The sequence below is a fragment of the Belonocnema kinseyi genome, chromosome 8 (genome assembly GCF_010883055.1).
Source record: "Belonocnema kinseyi isolate 2016_QV_RU_SX_M_011 chromosome 8, B_treatae_v1, whole genome shotgun sequence".
NCBI classification, from domain to species: Eukaryota; Metazoa; Arthropoda; class Insecta; order Hymenoptera; family Cynipidae; genus Belonocnema; species Belonocnema kinseyi.
The window spans coordinates 31,729,703-31,756,613 of record NC_046664.1 but is presented as its reverse complement, the minus strand read 5'-3'; the positions used below and the strand labels follow the sequence as shown (position 1 = coordinate 31,756,613).

The 26,911-nt window shown below is 32.8% G+C and overlaps 1 protein-coding gene across 2 annotated transcripts in view; it reads right to left on the bottom strand.

The window, feature by feature from the left end:
* Positions 1–26,642, bottom strand: part of LOC117179028 (acetylcholine receptor subunit alpha-type acr-16-like) — a 30,955-nt gene extending 4,313 nt beyond the window's left edge. The window contains exons 1-8 of one of the 2 annotated variants that reach the window (XM_033370650.1): positions 26,488–26,642; positions 23,443–23,582; positions 19,639–19,683; positions 19,418–19,527; positions 16,569–16,788; positions 14,369–14,537; positions 7,388–7,540; positions 2,820–2,989 (exon numbers count right to left, since the gene is read on the bottom strand). In XM_033370650.1, the coding sequence (XP_033226541.1) occupies positions 2,820–2,989; positions 7,388–7,540; positions 14,369–14,537; positions 16,569–16,788; positions 19,418–19,527; positions 19,639–19,683; positions 23,443–23,582; positions 26,488–26,593 (1,113 nt within the window). In that variant the 5' untranslated portion in view covers positions 26,594–26,642. The remainder of the gene's footprint in view (positions 1–2,819; positions 2,990–7,387; positions 7,541–14,368; positions 14,538–16,568; positions 16,789–19,417; positions 19,528–19,638; positions 19,684–23,442; positions 23,583–26,487) is intronic. The other variant, XM_033370651.1, reaches the window with a different exon arrangement.
* Between the last annotated feature and the right edge of the window lie 269 nt (positions 26,643–26,911).

The window sequence follows — 26,911 nt, the reverse complement described above, 5'->3', positions numbered from 1 at the left end:
CACCAGATACATTCTAGAGGTTTTTGGGCCATATTTTGCGGGCGGTAAAAATAATGGCGCAAACATTTCGACTAGTCTTATAAAGACAGAAGCTTTTGATTTTCGATCGTGTTTTCGATTTCCTGATAGTGTTTTTGTTGTCGGTCGAGGTTTCTGGGATTGTTTACAGTATTTGGAAGATCTTAGTTTCATTATAAAGATGCCTCATTTCTTAACGAAAGGCTCACAGCATACGTGTCTCGAGACCAACAAATCTCGACTGGTTACAAAAATACAATGGGTCATAGAGGCCTTCGGCGGTCTTATGAAGAAATGGAAAGCACTAGACCACGTAGTTCCGAAAAGTCAGATCCCGAATATTGGGGACTATGCACGAATTGTGTGTGCATTTTGTAACGCGTTTCGGCCATCACGTATCAGTGAAAACTGATGATCAGCTCATTGCTGATAGAATGCTCCGCTTGGTGAAAGAACCAAATGTTTTACAACAATGGGCTAGAAATGAAGGTTGGTCAAAGAAGCGGTTATCCTGGCAATCCTTAGATACTAACGCTGTCTTTGATTTTACCAGACGAGTTGTCTATTTACAGGCAATCTCAAAATGTAATACGCGTTCAGATTCATACATTTGGGCAATTTTTGGAAAAGTTTGGAGGCTCGGGTTAATTAGGAACAGGTTGAAATACAAGGGACTCAAGCCAAGTGCGTGAATTATCATGTAAATCTTTAATCTAAAGGGACGATTATTGTGAGATTGATTTGCTCTTTCAAAAAACTGTTTCACAAGGTTATGATGCACATTAGAAACATTAATATTAGGCAGTATCGAGCAGATCTATTCGGGTCCAAAAACAGCCTTATTGACACCCCTCCTTTGTTTAGAGCATCAAAGAATTGAACAAATCAGTATGAGTGTTTATGACATAATCATTAAGTTCCTAATTAAAAAACTGGTCATGAAAAGAAAATTTAGCAGTCAAAAAATGCCTGATTAATGCATTGGTTTGTTAAATTTGTTTATAATATTAACACTAATACTCTTAAGAAGAAATTTATGCATCATTATATTGTTCTATCCAAATATTTTGCAATATAACTTAAAAAAAACGTACATTTATGTCAAATTGTAGAAAACATTCCTTTAACAAATAATCTGTGTATAACATTTTTTGTTTTTTTCCTCACAGAAATATGATATATCGGGATATCCCAGGGATAACCCGTCGGATATCCCGGTAGGCGGAAATTTGGATATCCGCAGGATATCCAGACTGTCTATGGGACATTTCCGGGATATTCAAATTTTCAAAGTAGGATATAGAAAATCAATTTATATCCTACTTGGGACATTTGAATATCCCGGAAACGTTACAGGGATATCCCTGGGATATCCAAATTTCCGGGCTGCGGGTTATCCGACGGGCTACCCCTGTGATATCTTTGGGATAAACTGGGAGATAAATGGGATCAAATGGGATATCCCGCTATATCCTATTGCTGTGAGGGTTTATTATACACTAAAAAAAATTCTGGTTAAAATAACCAGAATTCTGGTGAATTCAACTAGAATAGAGTGTTAAATATGTCCTTACTATAAATTCTGGTTAAAAGTATGAGAAGTCTTTGGTTGAAAATTTTCTGGTTATTATTACCAGAAATTCGGGTAAATGTAACCAGAAGTTCTGGTAAGGATCACCATAAATATTTACTAGACAGTTTTCTGGTAGCTTAAGAATACAACGTTTTGGTCAACATAACCAGATGTTCTGGTAAACTTAACCAGATGTTCTGGTAAACTCAACCAGATATTGTGGTAGATTTCTATTCTCGAATATTGAATTTCGATTCTCTTCTACATTCATGGACTCTTCCTAACCCCGTCTGAAATCAAAAGGACTAAATGTGGTTGAAAATTAAATAAGCAATATTGATCAATATTCCGCTAGAATGACAGTAACAATTTTAATTTAAAAAAAATCGAACGAAAATTATTTAAAAAATGGAATTTGTTTAAAAAATTACAACTTAGTTAACCAGTTTTCATAAGCATTCCACTAAATAAATAGTATAAATTTTTAATAAAAAAAATAATTTTAAAAACAAAAATTGTATAAAGAAATTCCATTTGCGTAAACAATTTAAAATTAATATACCAATGTTAATAAATCTTCCACTGGACCAATAGTAATAATTTTTAGAAGAAAAAAGAATTTTTGAAAAAAAAAATTTAAACAAGTTCAATTTTATTAAATAATTGAAAATTAATTAACCAATGTTGATAAATATTCCATTAGACTCATTTAAATAATTTTAAGTAAAAAAAACGAGAATACAGTGTTCAAAAGGTAGATTTCATGAAGAATTAAAATTTTGGTTTTAAGGGTAATTTGCACGGACTCACGGGGGTGTGTTTGGGGTGTAAGACCCATATGTCTGATGCATGACATTCTATGTTGGATAATTCTCTACAAGCCTATACTTTCCCGTCACATTTTCCCAAACACTAAAAAATTATTCCAAAGACTCAAAAAAGTGAATTTTCTCCATGCACTTTACATGGGAAACTTCAAGTTCAAACCGGCACCTGTTAAAAAAAATATATAAAAAATTGGGGAATTTCTTTATTTGGATTTCAAATCAAACAAGGGAATCTTTGGCTTCTAAAAAAAATAGTGTTTTTGAGCCACCCTGCTATATACCGCCTAAACACGACATGGCATTGTATGGGATGGAGGCGTCGTTATGGAATTAGATTATATTGCTAAATTAAAAATAATGCCAAAAATAAATTTAAGAAAATTAGATTTCACTTTACATACCATTTGAACGAGACCTGAAAGTCCCAAGTACCACCCCGGCCATCCTAAAAGAAGACGACGGATTCCACGAGGAATTGGACTGCAGAGTGGTCTTTTCGAAAAGTTCAATACGACTGCTGAGATTATCAGCTGAATTGTAACTTGGTATAAACACCCACTATAAAATCTGACTGAAACAATGAAAAAATCATTAAAAACAAATTAATTAAGTTTGTGACAATTTGAATCAAAGCTTTTGAAATTTCATAGCATTTATGGAAAATATAAATATAGATGAAGATTTAAGGTTTATTAGGGAAAGTAAATTTAAAATAGTAATAATTAATATAGACTTCAAACTCTTTTCATTATTTTTCACTTTTCCCTTTTTTTCAATTCTTCTTTCTCCCAAGTTTTCAAAAATTTTCGCTTTTGGTTGAAAAGCTTACTATTAGGTTTTAGTACCGAATTCATCTCGGCTCATAAAAAATTTTATTAATTAGTTGCAAATTTCATTATTTGGTTGAAAATCCACATTTTTGATAAAAATTAATATCCTTCGTTTGAAAATCAATTTTTTTGGTAAAAATGTTGTTTTGTTTAAACATTCTACTACATTATTTAAAATTCGTCTTTTCGAGTTGAAAATAGAACTATTTTGGTTGGAAAAACTACTGTTCAGTGAAGAATTAACTTTTTTGTTGAAAGTTTAACTGTTGTCGAGAACGTTTGTCTTTTTAGATGGTAAAAATCGTCTATTACCATAAAAAATTCATATTTTTGGTACCAATGGGGCATTCCACACAATATTTGCCACAAAAATTTGTTTCATGCAGAGAGTGCGGAGATCGAGTGTTAAGGAAGAAGGGTGAGTGAAGGCAAAGGTGTGAAGGGTGAAAGTGAGTGATTGAAGTGAAAATTTGGAGTGTGTGTAATTTTTGAGGTTAGGAGTGAAAAAATAGTTGCTTGGTCAGGGGTAAGGTAGGATGCCGACGACGCGAAGTCCACAAACTGGCGCCAGAGGGCAGCAGTTACTGGACGATCGCACAGAGCAGAAAACCGTAGTGACAGCAACAGCTGACGTTGCTGAAGCCATTTGCAGTGAGGGGAAGGGTGACGTTGATCGCAGTGACAACAGCGGTGATGAAAGTGCCGAGAAGTCGACCCGGGTGGGGAGGGTAGCGGACTCAGGTACGGGCAGACTTACAGGATAAGCTAAAGGAGAAAGAGAAAGGAGGAACGATTTTGGGTAATAGGAAACTATACTCTCTAGCATACGCGAGCGATGTAGTTCTATTAGCAGATGATGCGAAGGGGATGAATTTAATGATGAGAATCTTCGAAGAGTATATGGGAACAAAAGAGCTGACGGTGAACGTATATAAGACAAAGGTGATGTAATTCAGAAATAGAAAGAGCAAAATAAATTACGCTTGGAAGATGAACGGACAAAAAGTGGAAATTGTGAAGGAGTTCTGTTACCTAGGTTTTTGGTTTGAGGCAGAAGGGGGAAAAGAGCTGCAGGTGAGGAAAAGAATTAAATGTGTGAGTAAAGTAATGGGCCAAGTATGGGGTATAGGAAAGAGAAGGTTCAAGAATGATTGGAGAAAGAGGGTCTGGTTGTTTGATGCGTTGTGTGGGCGGTGTTGCGTTATGGTGTGGAGATCTGGGGATTGAAGGAACATAGGAAAGAAGAGAGCATGCATGAGCGTTTTCTGAGGTGGGTAATGGGGGTTAGCTGGAGTTGCATAGGATATATGTTAAAAGAAGAGTTAGGAATAGAAAATATGGTTACTAGACAAATTAAGAGAGCCTGGAGGTTTGAAGAGAAGCTAAAAAGGGGAGAGGGAAGTTGAATTGCACAAGCATGTTTCGGCGCAATTCGGAACAATGAAGCGAGAGGTAAAGTGGGAAATTTAAAATGGGAGGAAGAAAGGAGAAAAATGAGAAGGGTGTGTAATATTCGAGAAGGGGTTATGGAGCGGCAGGGCATAGAGTTAGAGCTATTAGTTAAACAAGGAGAAGGGAGATGGACAAAGATTATAGATTCGAGGTACAATAGAAGGTATATGATGATCAAAGGGTTGACGGAACCAGAATATTTGCAAAAAATAAAAATAAAAATGGAGTAGGTTTGTACGGCTCAGAATGGGAGAAGGAGTGAGAGCATGCAGATATTGGATGGATGAAGAGGAGAATTTAGTCAGAGTATGTGGATACGAAATGGAGCCATGGGCACATGTATTAGAGAGATATACAGGAGAGGAAGAGGGATAATTGAGTGTGGATGAGCGTCTAAGATGAATCTTGGATGGTAGTGGACAGGGAGTGATGTGGATGAAGAAATTGGAAGAAGTAAGGGAAAGCAAGGGAGTAGGGCAGAGCCAAACGAGTGATCCTGAAAAGGGACAGGAAAAAGCGAAAATTGTTTTCAATATCGTGGAAAATGCATTTGTTTATGGTAAGAGGAAACAGAAGCCCTGGAAGCTCGCTCATTTTAAGAATTAATGTCACTACTGTTACTATTGTTTATCCTACGTAATGCGAAAGAGTAGAATATAAGTAGTAGTTAAGTTAGACTAAGGATGGAATTGTAAATACATGTACAGGGAGCGGAGGCCCTCAAACCCGTAAAAGGGAGAGATTAAATACATACATAAATACATACGTACATACATAAAAAGTACCTTTTTCAATAGCTTATACTGCATTATTAAACAAAGATATGAAAATTCATATGGGAGATAAAATGTGGGCCTTTTCCTCAACTTTCGATTAAAGTATACTAGAAGTCACTTTAATTATTTATTTAATAATATAAATCAAATATTTATAAACAAATAAATTTTTTATTAAATAAATTTATTAAATAAATAATTAAAGTGGATTTTAGTATTATTATAGTTATCTTCCGCATGAATTTTCATATCTTTGTTTAATATTGTAGAATAAGCAATTGGAAAAAGATACTTTTTTTTCAAATTCCCTCGAAAACTTGGCGTGTCATATTTAAAAATAAAGAATAAGTTTCAAATATTTTTGAGTCTTGAACAAGAAAAAAATGTTTTAGGTAAAAAAAATGTTGGTGTCAATTATTGTGTGGAATGCCCCAAATGTTATTTTTCCTGGTTGAAAATTAACATTTTAATCAAATATTCAACTGTGTTATAAAAATGGTTTTTTAGCTTAAAAATTCTATTATTTGGATATAATGAAATTTGTTTTCAAATTGAATCTGTCCTATTTGATTCAAAATTAATCTTTTTTGGTAGTAATGTCATCTTTTTTTGTTAGAAAATAACTACATTACTAAAAATTAAACTGTCTTCTAAACAATTCGTCTTTTTCCTTTGCAAATTCTTTTATTTGGCTCAAAATTCAATTTTTTTAATTCCACTATTTTAGTCGATAATTTACTGTTGGTTAAAAAAATTTTTTATTGACAATTTAACTGCTTCTGGAACATTTGTATTTTTTTTAGAAAAATTTGTCCTTATTTATTTCATGTTTATCTTTATTGGTACAAATGCAATCCTTCTTAATTGAAAATAAGATGCTTTATTAAACATTGAACTGTTTTTTAAAAAATGGTCTTTTTGACTTGAAAATTTTTCGATTTGGTTCCAAATTTAATTAATTTGTTGAAAATGTTTTGTTAAATGTAACCTGTCTTGGTTGAAAATGAACTGTTTAACTATTCTCCAAAAAATCCCCCTTTTTATAATGAAAATTCTACTATTCGATTGAAAATTGATTTATGTTTTTGAAAATTAACTTTTTTGTTGAAAATTTATATTTTTCGGTGGAAAATTCCATTTTTTGGGTTTAAAAATTCTATTATTTTTTGGAAATTTAATCTTTTTGGGTCAAAAATTAAACTATATTAGTCGAAAATTCCACTAATAGGTTGATAATTAACTTTCTTGTTAAAAATTCAACTGTTTTGTAGAAAATTCGTCTTTCTGGATAAAAAATTTCTCGTTTTAGATTGAAAATTACTTTTTTTTACAAAATGAACTTGTTTGTTGAAAATTGATCTTTCTAGATTCAAAGGTCTACAGTTATATTTTTGGTAAAAAATACATTTTTTAATTAAAAATTTCATTATTTTTCTAAAAATTTAACAATTTTGTTAATATTCCATCCTTTTTGGTGGAGTATTCACCCGCGTTGGTGGAAATTCGTCCTTTTGGCTTTAAAATTCAACTATTGTGGTCAAAATTCTATTTTTTGGGTAAAAATTAACTTCTTTGTTAAAAAATAATATTTTTTGGATAAAGTAAACTTTTATGTTGAAAATTCACCTGTCTCGGTGGAAATATAATTTTTATTGGTTCAAAATAAATTTTTTTGTTGAAAATTCAATACTCTTATATGAAATTCGTTTTTTTTTGGCTTAAAAATTCTACAATTTGGTAGAAATTTAATTACTTTGTGAAAAATGCAATTAATTGGTTGAAAATTGAACTATATTAATATAAAATTCGATTTAAAAAAATGTGTCCCCCTGTTATTTTCCTATATTCCTGAAATCTCATCCTGTTTTGCTCATTTTTAAAGCGAAAATTATGCTTGAAATGTTTTCTTACCGATGAGGGGTAAATTTTCAGAAACCGGTGGAATTTTGTTGCCGAAGTAAATTAAAAATATTGAAGTTATCAGAGCTGTACATCCAGCTACGACTATCCTTACTTCACTTTGAGGTGGCAACCAAAAGGCGATGAGAGTGAGAAAAACGATTGCTATTTTGAAAAAAAATTATATGAAATAAAATATTAGATAGAAATACTATATGATTTCGAAATTTTTCGAATTTATAAAGTTTATTATTTAAAGAAAATTAGAATTCTTTGTTCTTCGTTTGATCCATTTTTATAAACGGAGATAATTTATTCATTAAAATTTAGCCTATTACACTTGACGCTCGATATAAAACCGGTTTGAGATATGGCTTGCCTTGGCCTAGATCCAAAATCGAGGGAATAAAAACGTAAATAGGCAGGATCGCCTAAATAATTTCTATTGGATTATGACGCCTGACGCAACCTAATGCAACTAACGCGCTGAGATTGTTGCTCTCGAGCTGATTGTCAAACAATACAAAAGAGTTGTGTAATATATCGAGTTCAAAAATGAAATTTTTTATATGTAATAATTGATGTTATTCAATAAAAATAATACAAATGCAAAATTTACCCACCCTCAACTCAAGAGACATGTAAAAAAAGTTTATCTTTCAATTCGGGTAAAAATAAAATACACTCCAAGTCCCAAATAATAACAGTTTTGGGGTTTGACTTGCACTGGCCTTGTTACTAAATCGGTACTCTCGAAATGTGAACAGTCAGGGCCACGTGAACCGTTTCCAATTGGAATGCATAATATTATGTAATATACTCGACTAAGTACTTGCGCACTTCGGCCCTTTCGAGGCGCGAGTTTGCAAGCGTCTCTCGCCCTGCCCCCTGAGAAACTGCTTAGGCCAGCAGTTCTAAGAATTACAAAACCAGACCAGCTTCTATGGCACCTAGAGTGTACTAAAGATTTTCCCTTTCTTTTAAAATTATAATTTCAAATTTAAATGCTTTTTTTATACGCAAATCTGGTTAAGTTGAATTATTTTAATTTAAAGATGTTTTAAATTATTCATCGCTTCATTCTTATTTATACATCAAAATTTCAACGATTTAGTTACAAATTAAACATTTTCAATTTAAAATAATTAAAATTATAACGTTTAAAGCATGTATTTTTACTTTTGAATTTGACACGATTCAAGGCTTTTCCGAAAAATTCATCTTTAAATTGTTTCCTTCTGAATATCTGATTAAAAAGTTTTCATTTATAATCAACAGACAACTATTGGTAAATATTACAAAATTGCTCTTTTTTAATAAAAATTTTTTAAATAAAATAGGTAAAAACTGGAACATCTTAGACTAAAAGAAATTTAATTAGGATTTGAAATTTAATAAAAACGTTCAATTATGATTTTATTTTGAAAATATTATTTAAAAATTGAAAACAGTTTATAAAGTTTTAATCAGACGTTTAAAATTTCGCAGAAAATAGAATCAGTGTCATTTGCTGGCTTTCCCGTTCACAAAAAAATACCGAGCATTTCCCGCTTTCTGATTCCAGCTTTCACTCTGAACAACATAAGGATCTATTCTAGTGTGGTCCAAAAATACATTGAAAAATTTTTTTTTCACTTAAGAGGGTAAGATCCCCGCCTCCAAGTTTTACATTTCTGGAGAAAATGATGGATTCCCGAAAAATTTGACTGATACTTCAGCGTTTGATCAAAAGTTTTTCATTTTTTTCAGGCATTAAAGAGTGTCGACGAAATAAAACCATACCAATAACTTCCGTTTTAACCCAACCTTACTCCCCTCCTGTAACGACCCTAATATGGCTTAAAAATAAAAAAATTACATTGTAACGCATTATTGTCTTTCCCTAGGAATCGCGAGACCTTGTAGTCAGTGGGAGGGCTTACGGGTTTCACCGGACTATAGTCCGGAATAGGTGAACCAGAGAAACTGCGTCGCGAGGCAGATAGGCGGGTGTCACAAAGGAGGTGTATGAACGAGGACTTTAGGATACCAGGTCGAATCAATTAGTATTTAAACCTGCCCTCTGCATGCGGGGCTCTGCAGGGGGTATTTTCTAATTCTCTAGCTTTTCGTGGGACTTTCATGTCAGAAAGTCAAGAAAAACAATAAAAAAACAATGAGGGGCTTGTTCCGGGACCCTCCTTCTACCCACCGCAGAAAGCGGAAGCCTCCGTTTGGGGTAATCCACTGGAAGCGGTGCGACATAATGAGGCTGGCAACAATTCTAGCGCCACGATAGAAGAGCAGCTAATGGAGCTCTGCATGAGGAGGAAGAATCGTAGCGGTGCTCAGAAGAAGGGAACGCGCAATGCGCGTCTCTCAAGCAGCAGCCAAGACAACGAGGCTGCACTTGGAGCAACTCCTCAGGCGCATCTTATGGGCAAGAGGAAAAAGGGCTCCAGAGATATCCCCCCCCCAAATAGGGAGCTGAAACGGCAGGAGGCTCTAAAAACACAGGGCCTTACTTTCGTGCAGATGGCAAACAACGCCCTGGTGAGAGTTGACGTAGCATCGGGTTATCCTGAGACCTGTCTAGCTCTTAATGATCTGGACAGGCTGAGGGAGGAAATCTCTAAAGAGATTGACGCGTTACCCCGCGAGGGACGCGCCCCCAAATTCAACGACATGTTTATCAGGTCGGGGTTTATCGTGGTCGAGGACGCAGATGTTTGGTCGAGAGACTGGTTGGCAGAGAGGACTCCTACGTTTAGGTTCAAAGAGGGACTAAGCCTAGGGCTTAGGGGGACGGAATGCCTGCAAAGGTACCGCAGAGTGACCGTTCTGATTCACGGAAAACCCGAGAATTCTATGACCGGTCTGGGGCGCCTGAGCTTCCAAAACCCGAATCTGAAGATGGATTTGTGGAAGGTATACTCCGACTGGCAGACATCCAGGCAGAAGGGGAGTGGCTGGATCCTGGTAGTCGGACTTCCTGAATCCGCAATCAGAGCTCTTGCGGCTTTGGACAACCGGCCCTACTTGGGCGCAGGTAGGGTTACCTTCAGGGCGACCCAACAGGGCTCCTCAGGAGGATCAGAAGCGTCCGGGGATGTCGTCCGGCTTAGTCATATAAAGAGGAACTCAGAGGAAGGCTAGTGAAAAGTAGCAGAATGGTGGAATACTCACCTGGAGAAACTCCGCAAAAAGACAAGAGCGCTCTGCAATAGGACAAATAGAACTAAGTTGCATTCAGACTGGGACATCTATAAGACGGCTCAGTATGAGTACAACAAAAATATCAGGAGGTATAAGCAGGAAGACTGGAAGGGCTTCTGTGAAGAATCGAAAGATATTCCGGAAACAGCAAGGCTCCACAAAATCCTAGCGAAAAACCCGGAAGCTCGCTTTGGGCTTATAAGGCTGAAAAAATGCGAGTTCACCGAAGACGGAGAAGCAACGTTGAACGGCCTGATGAAAGTTCACTTTCGGGGTTTTCAGCGAATTCAAACCGACCTAGAGGAGGACGAGAGGGGCCAAGAATTGAGGAGCGCTGATTGGAGTTTCGCTTCAAAGGTTGTAGACAGCAAATAGGTGGAATGGACCGTGGGGTCCATCTGCCCCTTTAAATCACCAAGGGAGGATAGCATCTACCCAGCGTTTTTACAAAAAGACCTAGAATTTGTCATGCACAGGCTACGACGATTGCAAACGCTAGCATTTAGGGGTCTGACGGGAGCAATGAGGACTACGCCTATAGAAGCGATGGGCTTCATGCTCTGCGAAGAACCTCTACACCTCGCGATAACTGAAAAAGCGGCACACGCGATGGGCCGCCTGAAGAGAGTAAACAGATGGACTCGGGGGACTAGACACACTAGGCTCCCGAGTGACATCAGCTCACTGCCGATTCTTGAGATGAGGCAGGACAAAATAACAAAACGTTTCGACTTCACCATGGCTTTCCGCGTCTGCATTCTGAGTAGGGATGCGTTGAAGGGAAATGGTAATCCATTCCTTTAAGGGGAAATCTGGTATGCGGATGACTCCAGGGGTGAGAGAGGGTCAGGAGCCGGAATTTATGACAGTGCGAGGAGGAAGGAAGTGGTGGTCCCGCTTAGGAGACATGCTACTGTCCTTCAGGAGGAGGTCCTAGCCATTCTTTGATGTGCTGAGATATTATTAGAGAACGCGGCTGCAAGATAGATTACGATCTGTTCAGACATCCAAGCGACACTAACTGCAGTGGGAAAACCAGATATAACATCAGAAATGGTTTGAGAATGCAAAAAGGCATTGAACCAACTTGCAGAAAAAAATAAAGTAGCTCTCATATGGGTCCCTGGCCACACAGGGATCAAGAGCAACGAGAAAGCGGACCAGCTGGCAAGAAGCAGTGCGGCAGGTGAATACATAGGGCCGGAACCGGTACTGGGACTAGCGTCTTGTTGCATCTGTCTTGCTCTCAAAAGCTGGATTCGCACTAAGCACCGCGAAGACTGGGAGCAGGTTCAGGGTTGCCCACAGGCGAAGTCCATCCTGGGCTATACGTGTAGAATGGATAGAGCCAGGGAAATCCTAAGTTTCCCAAAGAAAGACGTAAGGACAGTGGTTCAGATGCTCACTGGGCATAACCACTTGAACTAACATATGCACAAAATGCGGTATAACCTCTCTACAGAGTGCAGGAGACGTGGCAGGGATGATAAAACATCCTTGCATGTACTATGCCAGTGCCTGGCGTTGGCTAGGCTCAGGCATCAAACCCTTGGGTCCTACTTCATGGAACCTGAGGAAACTACAAGGCTGTCGGTGATTGATTTACTGGGCTTCTTTAAGAGGTCTGGGGTCAACTACTGACAGCGATAGTTAAGGGTGCAACACAATAGGCTTTATAGCTTGAGCGCCAGGGGAGCTTCATAGGGGGCTCCTTGCCCGCGTTACAACTAACTAACGCATTACTGTTCATTTTCAGCATCTTCTGCCGTATTTTTAAATACAAATGATAAATGATGGACAATTTGAATATCCTTTACGACTTTTTGGACAATGTTCAATTGTTCAAGTAAATGTAACTTATCAAAACAATTATTATTTCTCAAAAAATGTAATATACAATCGTATTTTCTGAAAGAAATGGAACATTTAGTCACTGCTGAGAGCATTACATTTTTTTAAAAACGATATGTAATTATTTAAATAATTTATTATTGTTCATTTTAAAAATGTCTTTAAATCGAGAGAGAGATGTCTATCTCTTTCTCAACTTAAACAATGCTTATTCGCTGGAGCAGTTTTGTTTCGAAAATTCAAAAAAAAATCTAAAATAGAACACATATAATTAAATTATAGACCATATAGTGCATAGAATGAATGTATGATTCATTTTTAATTGTTAAAATAATTGGAATTTCTTTAAATAATTATTTTTTTAAATAAATATATGACATATTAGCTCAAAATGATGGAAATGAACAATTATACATGAAAATGTAGTTTATGTTAAATTGTCAGGTTATATTGGGGGGTGGGGGGGGGGGGTATGGTTTCATTCCCTGGTCACTCCTCTTCAATCGTTGAAAAATTTGGCAACTTTTGATCAGTGTTCAGTGTTTGATCAGTCCAAATTTTCCAAAGTATACAATTTTCTCATGTGAAATGTATAAAATACTACTTTCTGTGGATAATTAGATGTTTACATACATTTGTGAACCCATTTATAATTTTTGTTAGCACTCTTATCTTATGTTCGAACAGAGTTAGAAATTCGTGGATTTTTCTGATACTTGCATTCCCTTCTTAAATTTTCGACTTTTTGCGCGCTTTGTACTTAGAGAAAGGTAATAGTTAATATAATTTCGCAAAAATCATTGTGTAAACAAATTTTTATTATTTTTAACTGTCTTCTATTACATTAATGCTAGATAGTTGCGATTATTTTCTGAAATTTGTAACTTTTTGTCCCCTTTTCGCTTACAAAATTAATTTAAGATAACACAAATAATTATTTAAACAATTAAATATTGTTTATAACTACCTTCCCTTAGCATAATGCTATAAAATTTAGTTTCTTCTGAAATGTATTGTGTTTTCATAAAGTAAATTATTTTTACCCTTTTGCCAATGTTCAAAAAATAATAATTCAAACAAACAAGCTATCTTACAGTAAAAATTGATTCCAGTACGCTGTTACCACTCACAGTGAATATTATTTCTGGCTTTCTTCACTAGTAGGAAGGGAATTAAAGTCAGATATCAATTTTACAAAAATATCTGTTTTATTTCAGAAAAATATATAGACAAAAACGAAAGAGATTTTCTGAAACCATTATATATAATGTTTATTTCTTACCTGTTCATAAATAAGAATTTAAAGCAAAGATAAAAATTTCAGAAAAAAACGAAAATTTCTAGCAATTATATAAGAGAAGATAGTTATAAACAGTAATAAATTATTTGAACAATAATCTTGTTAACTTGTATTAATTATGACCTTACTAGGTAAAATGTAGACAGATTGAATTAATGGTTACCTCGCTCTGCGTCAAAAGTGGACAAAATGTTGAATATTTCAGAAAATCCGAAACTTTTTAGCATTACTTAAAGATAATATTATTAAAAATTATGCTAAATTGTTTGAAAATTATGATTGCTAACTTGAATTATTTATTATCTTAATTCAATCGAAAAGTTGGAAATAAGCTCGGAAATAAGTTGCAAAATTCGAATTATAAACAATTTATATGAAAAAAAACCCCGCAAAATAATCATAATTAGTGCCAAAAACTCGAAAAAAAACATTTTTCACTTGTAGGTTTTTTGAGACTCTATAAGACAGACTTATGGAGGTAATATTTAAAAATAAGTTTTGATTCGTATTCTATGGCTAATTATAAAGAGAAATGTTGAGTTTCAATACGATTTACCTAATATTGATGATTTTGTATAAACTTTACAAAAACGTCCACCTTAAAATTATAGAATAACAGCTTTCACTTTGTTAAAGGCATTACGTACGAATTGTAGGTGTGAAAACGATGTTGCAATACAGCAAAGCGTTTCTTTTTAAAGTCAAATTGAAGACCAGGGTCACATAAGGTTCCGGGCAGCATTCGTAATGAACGACATTACGACCTCTTGTCATTTCCAACAATTTCCATTCTGTATTTGACACTAGAAGATCTGGCTAAAATTTTAGATTCGTTCAAGAAAATTATCCAAAAATTTGTATTAATAAAGAAACAAATAATTTCTTTTATATTGAAAGTTGCAATTACTGTTCTATTAAGAAACAAGTTGATTCAAAGTTAATGGGCTTAGAGATTTGAAGGTATCAGCTTGATCTGCGAAAGAATATTCCAATAATCAGGAAGCGGATTAGAGCCACTCTGAAGTTAGCTGACGAACACAGCTCGGCTCTCTAATACAAAAAAAAACCCGGTTAGATCATCGGCAAGCGTTCCCATGCATACTAGGCACTAGAGTTCTTAAATTCCCGAGAATTTAAGTTCAGGTTATATAACCGAGAATATGACAGAACTTAGGAGAATTTAAAAGAATTTGTCATTTTTAACAATATTTTTGTTGTTCACGTTATGCCAACGGTTGCTACAAATTATTTTCTAGCTTACGAATATTCAGGAATTTAAAATATGCAAAACAGTAGCTTATTAATTAAATAACACTGTTTGACTAAAACTCTAACCTCAAAATTCAATTCCCTTACATTACTTAATAAATACTAGCATTAAATAAGAAAATTATTAAATACCAAGCGCTAATCCTTTTTTAAATTGTCAGCTTTATATCTATAAAGTATAAAATATTTCATCCTGGTATTTATTGGTAAAGTGTTTTTTTAATCGTAGCTTTACGCTCAAAAATTTATTTTATTTATCAAATTTAACTGAATAATTTTCTTTTAATCACTTGCTTAAAAGGTGATGCACGTTCTATCTATATTTTAAAAAGATAATATTTTAAATACATATTTTATGATAAAATATTTTGTTCCTAAAAACTAAAAACTGTTTCATGCTTGGCAAGCTTAGCGCCGACATAACCTATAATATACATTCAGATTCATCTGGAACGAATAATAGCAATACTTTCTTGGAAAAGGGGTTTCTACTTCAAATACTGGACCGGATGCTTACTATGTACTTAAAATGTGTTTTCAACATTAAAAAATCGTTCCAAGTTAGCCAAAAAATGCAATTTTCCATCAATTAAAATAAATTCCTATATTCTCATAAATTCTCAGAGAATGTTTTTCTCGGTTATATTCTCGGTGATATCCTCACTCTCGTTACCGTTCTCAAAGTAATATAACCGACTCAGAATTCTACTGGGCACCAGGGATGGCTATGTACATCACTTATATTAAATGGTATCTACCCAGTGCTTTTACGAAAAGCCCTGGAATTTGTCCTTAGTTTTCTACAAATGTATTTTACATTTGATCACGTGACTATATGAGCGGGATTTTTGAATTCTTTACTCTAAAAATAGCCAATTGCCTTCTAGAAATAACTAATATTGAGCAATTAATTCAGTATTCGTAATTATTTATCACATTCCTAAAGAAATTACCCAAAAATAATAATAATGTACGTGTTTATTGTCCTTCAAAATCCGCAACGTTTTCGAGCAAGTGGAACACGAGTGTAATTAATTGTTCACATTCGAAATGATTGGTTTCCCACGGTTTCCCCTCCTGAAATGTTTTTTTTACACTTGTTCTTAACATTTTTATTCTTAAAATTAAAATTAAATCGATTGAACAGCTTTATAAGAGGTTATGTCAATTATTCAAATTTGTCAAATGCAGTATCGCCCAAGTTAATAACGTTCGCCATCTTTGATATGTATTATACATAGTATTTTACTATTTTCTACGTATATTACGTCGTTTATGTATTATACGTAGAAAACCTCGAGTGACATGTCACAACCCATCTCTGTTGGACACACACACTGCTTCGCGACACCTTCTCTTCCAAGCCGACGGTTCTCCGCATGTGGGATCCGAGCTGTGCCCAACAGCTAACTTTATAGTTGCTCTAATGCGCTCCCTGCCTATATTGTAAAGTTCAGTTTTTTTCATCTTGAACCAGTTTTTCGTATAAAAAAAATTGGTTGCAGATTCAAACGATACCGAGTTTTGAAAGTATATATTTTTGAAATGTCTGAATAATAAAATGGTGTATCAACTTTCCACCTTCATAGGCTTCTTAAACAGGTGTAGATCAATTTGATCGCCTGAGTATGTCCACGAACCCAATTTGAGGGAACATGTGTGCGTGTCAAAAGGCCACAATCTCAAGTCTAAATCACAAAATGCAAGAAATTGCGTGGGTGGCACCCAGAATACGGTCCCATCGTCGTCGACAAGGCAATGGGTATCCCCATAATGTTCCACTGCGTTGATGGCCACACTAGAAGTAGAAAACAACAGCCTTTAAATTTTAGACTTAATTTCTGTAATTTACGAGGGGAAATAAAATCTTGGTAATCTGCTTGACTGCTAGACCGCTGAAACATTCAATTAAAGTAGGACTAGTCGGATCGGGACGGACCAGGTCAGACCTGGCTTCTGCTGCGAGTCTTTGCGCGTGCGCCTATCACGCCTATCACAATTATAAAGAAAAAGTTTTTGAGTGGGGACTACTTCCTTCCGAAGACTTAGATGCGAAGAGATCTGACCCAAAAGGTCCTACTATATTCCAACTGGTAACCCAGGTCAATCTGAGAGGCAGTCCATAAATTACCTTTCCCTCTGAAAACTAGCGAAGCGCAACATTCTCTTAAAAATACAAAATAAAAGAATAATAGAAAAAATAGGAATTTAAAAAAAAAGGAGGCAATCGTTAAATGCCTTTCCTTATTTTTGTTTTCGTCCTTTTAATTTTCTTACAATCACACATTCAACTCCATGACTTATTTTGTTTAAAATAATACATTTTACAAGATCAAACAAGATTCAGATTCAAAGAAGATTCAGGTTCTTTGAACAATTTTGGATTATGTTAGTATTTTTCTTTTGGGAAAATTGGCATTATTAATTGAAATAAAAGAAGTTACATTTTAAACAGTTGAAAGAAGATTGAAATTTTTGAAACAATTTTGCGTTATGTTGGAATCTTATATCGGAAATCGGTATTTTTAGTTAAAAGTGATTATATTTTAAAGCATATACTCTTATATATATTTGCACATATATACAGGATCATCAAAAAGTATCGGACCCCCTCCCCCCCTATCAGCGAAAATATGCGTTTTCGTGAGAAATGTTTTCAGACAAAAGTTTAAGGATTTTGGACGAGGATCTGAATGGTGACCTTGAAGCTGACCTTGGCATTGACCTTCAATGTTATTTCAAGGTTAACTTTTATTTTTCAAATGGAAATCCCTATTTTTGACACCGCCAATCGAAAGAACGCAAAATTTTGCGTTTATAGATGCATCGAGATTATTTGACCCGATGACCTTCAAGGTCATTCAAGGGTCGTATAAACTCAAACAAGGTTTAGAGGCTGATCAGCGAAAAATATGCGTTTTCATGAGAAATTTTTCAAGACAAAAGTTTCAGGGTTTTGGACGAGGATCTGAAAACGCAAATTTTCGCTAATCAGCCGTCTAGACCTTGTTTGAGTTTATAGGACCCTGGAATTACCTCGAAGGTCATCGGGTTAAATGATCTTGATGTATCTATAAACGTAAAATTTTGCGTTCTTTCGATTGGCGGTGTCAAAAATAGGGGTTCCCGTTTTAAAAATGTAATTTGATCTTGAAATAACCTTGAAGGTCAACGCCAAAGTCAGTTTCAAGGCCACCATTCAGATCCTTGTCCAAAACCCTGAAACTTTTGTCGCGAAAACGCATATTTTCGCTGATAGGGGGGGGGGGGGTCCGATACTTTTTGATGACCCGGTATATATATATAGGGTGGAACTAGAGTAGCGGAACAGACTTGTATTTTCTGAAGTGAGCTATTTTTCCAGAAGGTCAAGGTCATTCCTGTTGTGACTTTTAACAAAGAACCTGATAGTGACCTTAGTCTTGCCTTGAGGATGACCCTGATAGTTTTTCCAAGGTCAACTATTAAAAAAATGAAAACGCTCCTTTTTGACACCGGCAATCGAAAAAATCGAAAATATTACATTCAAATATGCACTTAGGTCCTATGTTCCGGATGATCTTAAAGGTCACCCTACGATCATTTAAACTGATGATTGTGACTTTTGTTTTAACCTTGATGACTTTCCTGGTTATTACAAGATCAACTTTTTGTTATAATGAAAAGCTTCATCTTGTCACCGGCAATCGAAATAAAGGGAAATCATGAATAAAATATGTATTAAGGTCATAAGTCAATATTCGACGATGAAGGTCACTTTGGGTTTAATTTAACCTTATACGAGGTCTACTTACATTAGCGAAGTTCAACAAGGCACATGCAGTAGTGACATTCAACACGACCTTTAAAATTACTTCGAGGTCATTTTAAGGTCAATTACTTTTTAATGGCAACCTATATTTTCGAGTTCTTAAGTCAGTAGAGCAAAGACTTTTACATTTGCATTACAGGATTTAATAAAGATGAATACCATCAAGGTTATCATCAAGCTCAAAACAAAAGTCACATTCATCACATACAGATTCAGCCGTAGCGCCCTCAAAAACTCCTTGGGTTATGTTTTTTGTTAACACTAAAAATTGACCTCACTTACCCGACCTGAGTGATCGTAATCTTCAAAAGGCCGCCAGGTCAGGGTCAAGATCAAAGTTGAGACTCTCATCAACGCGTGATCCTCACATAAGTTTGTTCGCTATGGAATATAACCATAAAAAAGATTGTTTGAGTTCAAATGACCTTATGGTGAACTTTAAGGTCGTCCGGAACATATGACCTAAGTGCATTCCATTTGTACGTAGAGCACTATACAAAGTTTTATAAAAATCTGCATTTTCAATTGAATAATTTTTCTTTATAATAAAATTCGATCAATGGCAAAGACTGTCGGCGTGAAAAAAAGATATTACTCAAACATATTTTTTTGTAACCTGTTATATAAAACGACATCAGGTTGCCAAACTTCGTGAATGCCTAGGTGAGCCTGTCGAAGTCCTCCATATTCAGAAGCGTTCCATTTTAACTTCTCGTCCTTCCATGCCTGAATTTTGATTTAAAAGTTAAATTGAAAACTATAAAAATTGATCGAATATGCTGTGTAAAATCCTTTGTCGGAAGCTATTACTTTTTAGCAGGTAACTTTTTTACTTACCATTTTCAAAAAGCAGTGTACGGATAAGACGGACTTCATGTCGTCCTGAAATTGAATATTTCTTGTTATCCTGAAAGTAGACAATAAGGTGACAAACTTGTGCAATCTAGTTGAAGAAAATTAACTTTATCCTGAATTATATAACTCTAGAAAATAAACAATTTTTAACTTGACGAAATTTTCAATTTGATAATTTATGTAAAATCGTTCTACCTATGAAAATATTAGGATACCTTATTAGGAAGTCTTTAGGGTATGTACCAAGTTTTTACGTGACCAATTACATCTTAGGGGCCGTTCACATATTACGTTACACGCCAGGGGGGGGGGGGGGGGGGGGGGGTGGAGGCGATTTGTTACGAAGTGTTACATGGGGGGGGGTCATCAACTGCGTTACGTAACGTCGATTTTATGCGATAATCGATTCAAATTTTAGCGTGGCTTTTATTAGGTTCATGTTGGCGATGAGTTGTGTTGATATTGGCAGCGCTGCTTATGTGGTGCATTGTGAGAGAGAAACAAACGACTGCGTTTAATAAATAAATAAATATTTTATAAACTAATTATTCTGAGTTTGAAATTATTAATGTAGAAAAAATTAGACAGTAATATTTGAATATTCTAAAAGTGATATTAGGATGCACACTGGTTGAAATTGCATTACGTAATATGTGAACGGTCCCTTATTATATTCAGGGGTTTTATAATTAGAAAAATATCAATATTGTGTTAATATTTTGAAAAACGGTCAAAAAAAAATAAGGGTGCTTATTTGAGTCATTTGACTTTTTATTTTGTTTACGGAGTGCAATTTTATTATAAACCTTTAATTTGCAATGCAACTAAGAGCAAGGCTTTAGAGCCCTTGCTATAAAAAAATTAATAAAATTGCATTATTTAAACAAAATAAAAACTCGGATAGGCAAGATGGACTTGCCCTTATAGATTTTGAACCATTTATCGAAATTTTAACACAATATATATATATATATGAATTTTTATCATTACAAAGTCGCTGAATATAACATGTATGAATTGGTCGAATGAGAAACTATAAAATGTCCTTAAGTAGAAAATTCAACGCATAGTCAGACAAACATGAAATCACTGTTTAGCTAACTAAAGTTGCCATAGTTGAATAAAGTTGCCATGTGGAGTTTAGATTGACGAATTAATGAATTTTGTATTTCTTTTATTTCTTTGAACAGAAAATAACTTCTAAACGCTGTTTTTTTCTTGAAATTAAAAGAATTATAATATTGTTGGGGAAAAAATTCTTTAGACAAATCGGAACCACAATAGCTGAAAGAGCGTCAAATTTCCTTAAAAAGGTGTGTCTGAACTTGTGTAGATAATGTAGCACATAGTCAGACACACAGAACTAAAATATTTGTTCAAATTTAAGTAAATAAAGGAATAATAATGCTTTTATTTATTTATAATTCAAAAAATATAAATTTTAAGTTAATGAGCTTTATTAGAGTTCAAAAGCTACGTCACACTGCTTTGGCAGGAGGGGCTAATGCTGAATGTGACATCACATTTGAAAATTATAAACTTGATTAATAATTTTCTGATCTTTTTTGTTCAAAATTCGTTTTTCTGGGTTGAAAATAAACTTTATGAACTACAACTTTGTAACAGTTTGGTTACAATTTTTGTTCTCTGTTAAATGAAAAAAATCTTTTTGATTGAAAATTCATGTTACTTGTTAGAAATTGGATAAAATTGGAATCTTTTTGGATTGAAAGTGCAACTATTTATTTTAAATTAATATGTTTTGGTTGAGGATTCAATTATTTTCTTGAAAAATCGTAATTTTTATTTGAATTTAATTGTTTTTGATTTAAACTTAAAATATTTTTATTGCTAAAATTTTAACTATTAAACTTCATGTTGGTGATTTTTCTCCAATGGTTAAATTCAACTATTTCTAATTTAAAATATAAATCTGTTTTTAAATGAAAATTCAAAAATTTTGTTGAAAGTTGAACTTGATTTTTAAACATCCATTTCATTAGTTGGAGATTGAAATACTTTATTGTACATTTTTTTCCAGAAAATTAATCTTCTTGTTTAGAAATTCAAGACTTTAGTTGAAAGTTGAAATGCTTTGTTAAAAATTAATTTTATTAGTTTAAGATCCAACTCTTTGGTTGAAAATTTAACTGTTTTATTGAGAATTTCTTTTTTGGGGTTAAAAATGAATTTTTTGAGCTACAACTATAACGATTCTATTCTTTGTTGAACTGTTCTTTTTTTTAATTCTACTACTTACTTGAAAATTAATATTTTGGTTGAAAGTTTATATTTTAATGTAGGAGATTCAACTGTTTTGTAGATAATTCTTTTTTTTGATTGAACAATCTTTCTTGATTGAAAATTAATCTCTTTCGGTAGAAATTTGATCTTTTTTTATTAGAAGTGCAATTTCTTGGTTCGAAAATCTTATTTTCTCTAGTTGAGGAATTTATTATTTTTAATCCAGAACTCAACTCTAATGGTTAATTTCAACTGTTTTTGATTGAATTAAAAAATCTTTTTTTGGATTAATAAATAATTCAACTGTTTTCTCAAAATTTCGCCTTCTTGGTTTGAAAATTCTACTATTTGGCTTAAAATGCAACATTTTTGGGCTGATGATTAATATTTATTGTTTAAGATTTAAACTATTTGTTTGAAAATTCATCATTGTATGTTGAAAATTCGACTATTTTGTTGAAAATGTGTCCTTTTCTTTTGAAAATTCAACTATTTCATTGAAAATATAACTGTTTGGTTCATAATTGATTTTTTGTAAATTCAACTATTTACCTAAAAATTGATCTTTGTAGGTTTCAAATTAAATTACTTTTATAAAAATATAATAATTTTGTTAAAAATTTTACTATTTTGTTCAAAAGACATGTTCTTGATCATTCAACTCTTTTGTTGAAAATTCATCTTTTTGGATACAAAATTCGTCTCTCTGGGTTTAAAAGTCACCGTTTTTGTTACAAAGTTCTTTTAATCTTTTCTGTTTAAAAATTCGAAAATGTCTTTCGAAATTCTCATTTTCTTGAAAATTGACAGTTTTAGTTATTTGTTTTTGTAAGTACAACTGTTTTGTCTAAAATGAATTTAAAAAAAAATTGAACTATTTATTTAAAAATTTTTCTTTTCAAGCTTAAAAGTAAAGTATTTTTTAAGATCTTCGACTTATTAGCTTAAAAACTCAACTCTTTCATAAAAAATTCCAAAAATAGTCTTGAAAATACAACATATTTTGAATAAAAATTTAAAGCTTTTTAAGTTGAGTTCAATATATGCTACCTGAACATTCAATTTATTAAAAAAAATTTCTCCCATCATTCCCTTATTTTTGTGAAAAATCGCCCAACTTCCCTGTTTTGAGGTCATTTTGGGTTGTAAAGTCTTTTAAAATATTATGTTTGTAATTTTTTTATATTTTATTTTTGCAATTTATCAAATAAAATGAAAGAAAAAATTTTGAGTGAAAAAAGTGTTCAATATATCGTGACATAGTTTTCGATCGGCTCTTAACTAGAAAAAGTGTAACATGAACATTTTAAGAAAAATAATTCTGTAAATGCTTAACTCGAAAAAATATTTTTATAATTAATTGACTTATGTTAAATTTTTGTATGAAAGCATCAAAGTTATTTAGTATGAGAAAATTAAAATAATGAAATAAGAACACATAATTTTTGAGAAAAGAATTTCAAGATACATGTAAATTAATTTTTTCAATTGGTTATTTTGCCATTATAAAGTCTTATAATTAATTATGACTCGTAGACTTGCCAATGATACGTGATGAATTTCTATGTCGAGGGTCACAACTGTCGAATTGAAATGGTGAGCAGGTCTGACAAATTTGTCGTATTTTACAAGAAGATCTCGTTTGAGCTTGTCGGTCCATGTTTCGTTCCAAAGAGGTGTAACTGCAATTATATAAAATAGTAAAATGAGAACATTGTCCAAAATAAATTTTTAATTTTAGTCAGTTTTGGATAATGTATTTAAGATGATAACAATGATAACAGGATAGCAATTTTTAATATAATTAGGATCACAATAAAAAATTTTTATTAACAATAATAAGTTAAGTTAAAATATTTAAAAAAAATTATTTTAATAGCAATTATTTTTTACTGTTATTAGTTTTTAGAGAGCATTTTAGAAATCTGCAAATATTAAGTTTACTGAGGAAAGCCTTCAGAATGAGAAATAAAAATTTAAGAGCAACGTATAAATTTGATAAATTCGGTTTAATAAAAGTTTTAAATTTGAATACTTCAATTTTTGAAAGATGAGGACATATAAATAAGCAGATTTAACGTTAACATTGTAATATATTGTTAATATTGTTAATATTGTAAATATGTTTTCAAATATAATTTTATACTAACAATGGAAATTTTAAACAAAAAATATTAACATAAAGAAAATGGTTTAAGATTGTAAATTCTCTTTTAAGTGCAATGCTCTTTATTAAAAATAACCGATTTCAAGTAAAAAATATCAATATGATCTAAAATTGTTTAAAAATTGTGAATATTTGAAATCTATACCAAATTCCGGTGAAAAAGTAGCATACATTTTTTATTCGATTAGAGTATTTTTTAAAAAATTTTAAATTATTAAAAGAAAATTTGAATTGGTTAAGAAATGTTCATTTTCCCCGTAAATTATAAATAGTCAGTATTTTTTAGAATTAATGTCAAAAAAATCAACAATGAGAATAATATTTTTTATTAATTTATTTTTCACTTGTCGAAACAATTTATATTTGCTACAATTTTTGTTTTTCTACCAAATCATAAATAGTTCGTATTTTCTGGAATTAATGTGACAATTAATGTTAGGAGTAATTTTGTTGTCGAAGACATTGTTTAATTTTTTAAACAATTTATATTGTTTTAAATTTGTTTCCATGCCAAATCATAAAAAGTTAGAACTTTCTTGCACTTAATGGATGTTAGGAATTATATTAATTTTTTATCTGAAACTTCAATTATTTTGTTGTGCATTCATCTGATTGGTTACAAATTCAACTGTTTTGTAAAAATTGATTTATTTTTTTGCTTGAAAATATAATATTTAAGGAGGTACACTACACAGAATCAATCTGAAAAGATGCTTATCTTTAAAATGATTGATAAAATCGACAAAAAAATCTATTATTGATTTCTGTAAATCTTAATAGAGCACACTTCAGTGGAAAATAATTCAGGTTAAAATTGTTTATTTAACAGTACTTATTTAAAGTTTTAGTTTCTCCTTTCTCATTAGGAAAAAGTTACAATTTTTATTTAATCCTATTGATCAAGGCCTCATTTTATTCTTTGAAGGATTGTCTACAATTATATTTGGGTGGTGTTAATTAAATTTCAAACTATGATTGTCTAAAACCATAATAAATGTATGGTTTCCTAATTAATTTTTTAAAATAAAATCAACCCAAATAGAAATTTAGAGAATCCTTCAAAGAATAAAATGAGAGCTTGATCATTAGGTTTAAATAAAAATTGTAACTTTTCCCTAAAGACAAAGGAAAAATTAAACCTTTAAATAACTACTGTTAAATAAACAATTATAATCTAAATTAGTTGTTCTGAAGTGTACTTGGAAGCCATCATCAAGATTTGAAGAAATTAATAGTAGATCTTTTTTTTTGTTTTTATAAATCTTTTTAAAGGTAGGCAACTTTTGAAATTAATTGTACGTCGTGTGAATCCTTACATATATGACATAAAATTATTATTCTTATTTTTTGTTAGAAGTGTATTTAGTTAATTGTATGAAAATAAAATTATTACGTTACATATCCACTTAATGTGTTTTGAATCTCTATGGTCGATCTCTTCTGATTACCTGAAATACGTCAGGCGTTTGGAAGAATGCTTAGGTCATCTAAGTGCCTACACATAAAAATTCTTTTAAACCGAATAAAAAATATTTGAAACTATTCTACAATTCATTTTAGGATCCTAAATACAAAACTTGTTTCCCCAGCCTAATATTGTGAATTAGAGAATTCGTTTGCATTTATTATTGAAACATTTTTATTCTCTCACCAAAATTCGTTCAAGATTGATCAAATTTTGGTACTCGTCCAAGATTCTATGACTACTTCTACACTTTTCACACGACAATTTTTTCCCGTGCAGAAGAATGAGAAGTTGAATAGGTAACATTGAGAAGCTCAGTCTTGAATGGGGTCGTAAGTGGATAAACGTTATACCTAACTAGAGTACTTTGTGAATCCGAAGCTTAGTCTAGTGAAATTGTCTCGTGCGTAATACTGACTAAAGGCAAATGGAGGTCGTGACGAACTGGTGCGGAAGTTTTGCAGATTATCGACACTTAACGAGGTTGACTATTTGAGTTCGATGAAACTTGACACTAGCAAACATTTTCCCTCACAAATCTAGACTCATCAAATCACCCTCAAAACAACATCACCACACAATATTACTTGAAAATATTTCTTAATTCAGTGATATATTTTTATGAACAGCAATACTTTTCCAACACAAAATAGCTATCTAATTTATTCATATAAGAGGAAACTATAAACAAAATAAAATATACACATGCATCATGAATTTCATCAGAAATCATCAATTTCTCGAACTAGGGATAACAAATTTGAAAATATTTTGTGGAATTTTTATATTTAAAAAAGGTTAGGACTTGGTAGATGTTTTCATTTAGTAAGTAAATAATTGATTTTGTTCTAGAAATTAAGAGAGGACTTACTTAATGTTTGTCTGGCTTATGAATTATTATTCCGGGAGGAAATTTTTCAGTTACGTTTAGAATTAGGATTAGAGAACCACTCACATGAAGGTCCACCAGGAAGTACGTATTGTTCAATTGATGAAAAACTAGCAAAAAATATTATTAAATGCATGACACTCGTGATAAGAAATATTTTATAGTTCTTCATGGCGAGACCGATCGTTCACATTATCCAGTTAGTACTAGAGTACTGAAGCAACAGATGAAGAGAACGACTCCCAGAACGCTTTAGAGCGATTAACCCTGAGAACTCTTGCACAGTCGGACGGATCTGGTATTTACGGTTCAAAATGGTCTGCATGTCGCAATTCTAAACGAATTTGGAAGTTTTTTACATTCTGCTCATAATGAGAAGGTAATAGTTTTATGTGAAAACTGAATTCGTTTTGAGACCTCCTGAATACGAAAAAAAAGGTTTTATGTTTGTATCTGTCTGTCGGTGTGCTTGTCATCGTCTGTATATTGG